The sequence below is a fragment of the Cebus imitator genome, unplaced genomic scaffold (assembly GCF_001604975.1).
Source record: "Cebus imitator isolate Cc_AM_T3 unplaced genomic scaffold, Cebus_imitator-1.0 Scaffold81, whole genome shotgun sequence".
NCBI classification, from domain to species: domain Eukaryota; kingdom Metazoa; phylum Chordata; class Mammalia; order Primates; family Cebidae; genus Cebus; species Cebus imitator.
The window spans coordinates 5,547,940-5,552,110 of record NW_016107396.1 but is presented as its reverse complement, the minus strand read 5'-3'; the positions used below and the strand labels follow the sequence as shown (position 1 = coordinate 5,552,110).

At 43.5% G+C, this 4,171-nt stretch overlaps 1 protein-coding gene across 1 annotated transcript in view; it reads left to right on the top strand.

Moving 5' to 3' along the window:
- The first annotated feature begins 574 nt into the window (after positions 1-574).
- The window catches only part of LOC108307837 (transcription elongation regulator 1-like), a 13,838-nt gene continuing 10,241 nt past the window's right edge, over positions 575-4,171 (top strand). Inside the window, exons 1-4 of the mRNA XM_037740250.1 lie at positions 575-1,520; positions 1,600-3,097; positions 3,881-3,985; positions 4,080-4,168. Of these exons, the coding sequence (XP_037596178.1) occupies positions 605-1,520; positions 1,600-3,097; positions 3,881-3,985; positions 4,080-4,168 (2,608 nt within the window). The 5' untranslated portion in view covers positions 575-604. The remainder of the gene's footprint in view (positions 1,521-1,599; positions 3,098-3,880; positions 3,986-4,079; positions 4,169-4,171) is intronic.

Here is a 4,171-nt window from a genome sequence, read left to right as displayed (position 1 = left end):
TAATCAAGTGGAATAGCATAGATCCCATGCTCCACCCTGGAACCTTATAAACCTTGGTCTTGGCCAAATTCCCAGTAGCTGCTTTCACCCAGGTTTCTGTGTGAGATCCCAGAGACAGCCTTCTTAACCTGCACAAACCCACAGAAAGCACGAAGCTCTAAGAATTCCTTGCCAACACTTTTTTTCTAGCTTTTGCCCAAATATGAATGAGACAAAATGTGTCTCAGGGGTGCAGCAAGCCCATTAATTCTGCTTCTGTGGCCAACTAAATAGAATGCAAATCTTTTTAACAGAGGGTGTCATACATACTATACAGTCCTCAGTCATCTAGCTCTCCTGCACATACAGAAATCAACTTTTAAACACTAGATGCCTATGACTGAAAATCTTCCTTCTTTTGAATCTTTGTGATGTACTTTTATCCTCTTTTCTCATTTTTCCTTAGTTTTTATATTTAATCATCCTCCTGCAATATGTCTCCTATTTTCCTCATGATTGTTCTGTTCATTTTATCTTTTTATATCCATTTTTAACTAATCTGCTTTTTTAGCTTAAAAAACTTGTCTCGGCCGGGTCGGCGGGTGGATGAACGCGGCCCTCTGTAATGGCGGAGCGTGGTGGGGACGGGGGCGACGGTGAGCAATTCAACCCGGGGGAGCTCAGGATGGCCCAACAGCAGGCCTTGAGGTTCCGAGGTCCAGCTCCCCCACCAAATGCAGTGATGCGAGGCCCACCACCTCTGATGCGGCCTCCTCCACCTTTTGGTATGATGCGAGGCCCTCCTCCACCACCACGGCCCCCCTTTGGACGTCCTCCTTTTGATCCTAATATGCCGCCAATGCCTCCTCCAGGAGGGATACCTCCACCTATGGGCCCTCCACACCTCCAGAGACCACCTTTCATGCCTCCACCCATGAGTTCCATGCCTCCTCCTCCAGGTATGATGTTTCCACCAGGAATGCCTCCTGTGACTGCTCCTGGTACTCCAGCACTACCTCCTGCGGAGGAGATATGGGTTGAAAATAAAACTCCAGATGGGAAGGTTTATTATTATAATGCTCAGACACGTGAATCTGCATGGACCAAGCCAGATGGAGTTAAGGTTATTCAGCAATCAGAACTGACACCTATGCTTGCAGCCCAGGCACAGGTTCAGGCTCAAGCCCAGGCCCAGGCTCAGGCCCAAGCCCAGGCCCAGGCCCAGGCCCAGGCTCAGGCTCAGGCCCAGGCACAAGCTCAGGCCCAGGCTCAGGCTCAGGCTCAGGCCCAGGCTCAGGCCCAAGCCCAGGCCCAGGCCCAGGCCCAGGCTCAGGCCCAGGCCCAGGCTCAGGCTCAGGCTCAGGCACAAGCACAGGCCCAGGCCCAGGCCCAGGCCCAGGTCCAGGCGCAAGTGCAAGCACAAGCAGTTGGAGCTTCCACCCCTACGACCAGTAGCCCAGCACCTGCAATATCATCATCCACCCCTTCCTCTACCACTTCTACCACAACAACTGTTACTTCAGTTGCGCAGACAGTATCAAGCTAGGTCTATGCTAGACCAACAATTCATTCCTGGGCCCCTGAAGATACTTGTTTGACCCTGCTGTCTATTTAGCCAAGCACCCACAACACAAGATCAGACCCCAACTTCTGCTGTTTCAGTTGCCACGCCTACAGTTAGTGTTTCAACTCCTGCTCCTACAGCCACACCTGTGCAAACTGTTCCCCAGCCGCACCCTCAGACGTTACCTCCTGCTGTTCCTCATTCAGTACCTCAGCCAACAACAGCAATACCTGCTTTTCCACCAGTAATGGTACCTCCATTTCGTGTTCCCCTTCCTGGCATGCCAATTCCACTTCCAGGTGTATTGCCAGGAATGGCCCCTCCTATTGTACCCATGATACATCCCCAGGTTGCTATTGCAGCTTCACCTGCTACCTTAGCTGGAGCAACTGTAGTTTCTGAATGGACTGAATATAAAACAGCAGATGGCAAGACATACTATTATAATAATAGAACATTAGAATCAACCTGGGAAAAACCTCAAGAACTAAAGGACAAAGAAAAGTTAGAAGAGAAGATTAAGGAGCCAATTAAAGAACCCTCTGAAGAGCCTCTGCCAATGGAGACAGAGGAGGAGGATCCTAAAGAAGAGCCTATAAAGGAGATAAAGGAGGAGCCCAAAGAAGAATTGATGGCTGAAGAAGAAAAGGCTGTCCAGAAGGCAAAGCTGGTTGCTACTACTCCTGTTCCTGGTACTCCATGGTGTGTTGTTTGGACCGGTGATGAGGGGGTCTTCTTTTATAATCCCACCACTCGTCTTTCTATGTGGTACCGACCTGATGATCTGATTGGCAGGGCAGATGTTGACAAAATTATTCAGGAGCCCCCTCATAAAAAAGGAATGGAAGAATTGAAGAAACTAAGGCACCCAACTCCAACAATGCTGTCGATCCAAAAGTGGCAATTCTCTATGAGTGCAATTAAAGAAGAACAAGAATTAATGGAAGAAATTAATGAAGATGAGCCTGTTAAAGCAAAAAAACGGAAGAGAGATGATAATAAAGACATTGACTCAGAGAAAGAAGCTGCCATGGAAGCTGAAATTAAAGCTGCCCGAGAAAGGGCCATTGTCCCTCTGGAGGCTCGAATGAAGCAGTTCAAGGACATGCTGCTAGAGAGAGGGGTGTCTGCTTTTTCAACATGGGAGAAGGAGTTGCACAAGATAGTTTTTGATCCTCGGTACTTACTTCTCAATCCTAAAGAGAGAAAACAAGTATTTGATCAGTATGTAAAGACCAGGGCAGAAGAAGAACGCAGGGAAAAGAAAAACAAAATAATGCAAGCCAAGGAAGATTTCAAAAAAATGATGGAAGAAGCAAAATTTAATCCAAGAGCAACTTTTAGTGAATTTGCAGCCAAGCATGCTAAAGATTCAAGATTCAAAGCAATTGAAAAGATGAAAGACCGAGAAGCCTTGTTTAATGAATTTGTGGCTGCTGCTAGGAAGAAAGAGAAAGAAGATTCGAAGACCAGAGGTGAGAAGNAAAAAAAAAAAAAAAAAAAAAAAAAAAAAAAAAATCCTGAGCACTTGATTCTTAAGCCTGACAGAATACTGTAACAAGATCACTAGTTCTCATATGCTTCAAGGTCTGAAACAGTGAATGATGTCAAGAAAAGTGTTGTTTACTACAGTCCGTTTTATCTCTAGGCCTTTTATTTGTTTTTTGTCATTCCCCTTTGCTGGTTGGTTTCTCTAGGTCTGGGCATCTATTATAAAAACTAATATTCCCCCCTAAGTCTATTGAATTGTAGATGTTTGAAGATATACATGACTGGGAAATTGTGGTAGACCCAGTCTCAGTTCCTAACTTTTCTGACTGTTTAGAATTGATAATAAAGTCTTTTTAACTCCAAAGAGTTTATTCATCTCATTACTTTTGCCTTGCCAGAAAGCTAAATGCTCAGTACTATGTAAGTTAAGTTCTGAGTGTTATCTTACAGTTTGTATATCCACAGATTACTGTTTTTGTTCTTGAAGTTAAAAATACAGTGTGTAGGAAGTAAACACTGAATCATTAATATCCTTGTTTTGATGTGTCCACCTCATGAGGTTGTTAGGAAAATTAAAATAGATGATCCCCATAAAATGCTTAGTAGCGTAGTGCAGCAGATTCTCAAGTTTTAGCCATTATGAATTTATGATTCCTCATTCTTTCTATTTGCTGTAAAAATGAGCATTGCAGATGTGATTTAATGAATTTTATATATGAAGAAAAGGTACCCTTTGCCTTTTTCTTTTGAATTTTTAATTTTATTATGTGACTTGCACATTACTGTTTAATAAATAATGTTTATTTTGAATTGGGTTTCATTTCTATAATTTTTTTTTTTTTTTTAACAGAAAAAACAAAGAGAGTTTGAAGAATATATCAGAGACAAGTATATCACAGCCAAAGCTGACTTCAGGACGCTTTTGAAAGAGACCAAATTTATAACATATAGTTAATTTAGTGAAAGATGTGAAAGTGAAAGCCTGTGAAAGATGCTGGGATTGGCAGCCCCGCAGACTGAAGTCCTCTGTTCATCCACAGAACAGATCCAAAAAACTAATCCAAGAATCTGATCAGCACCTGAAAGATGTAGAAAAAATTTTACAGAATGACAAACGGTATCTAGTACTGGACTGTG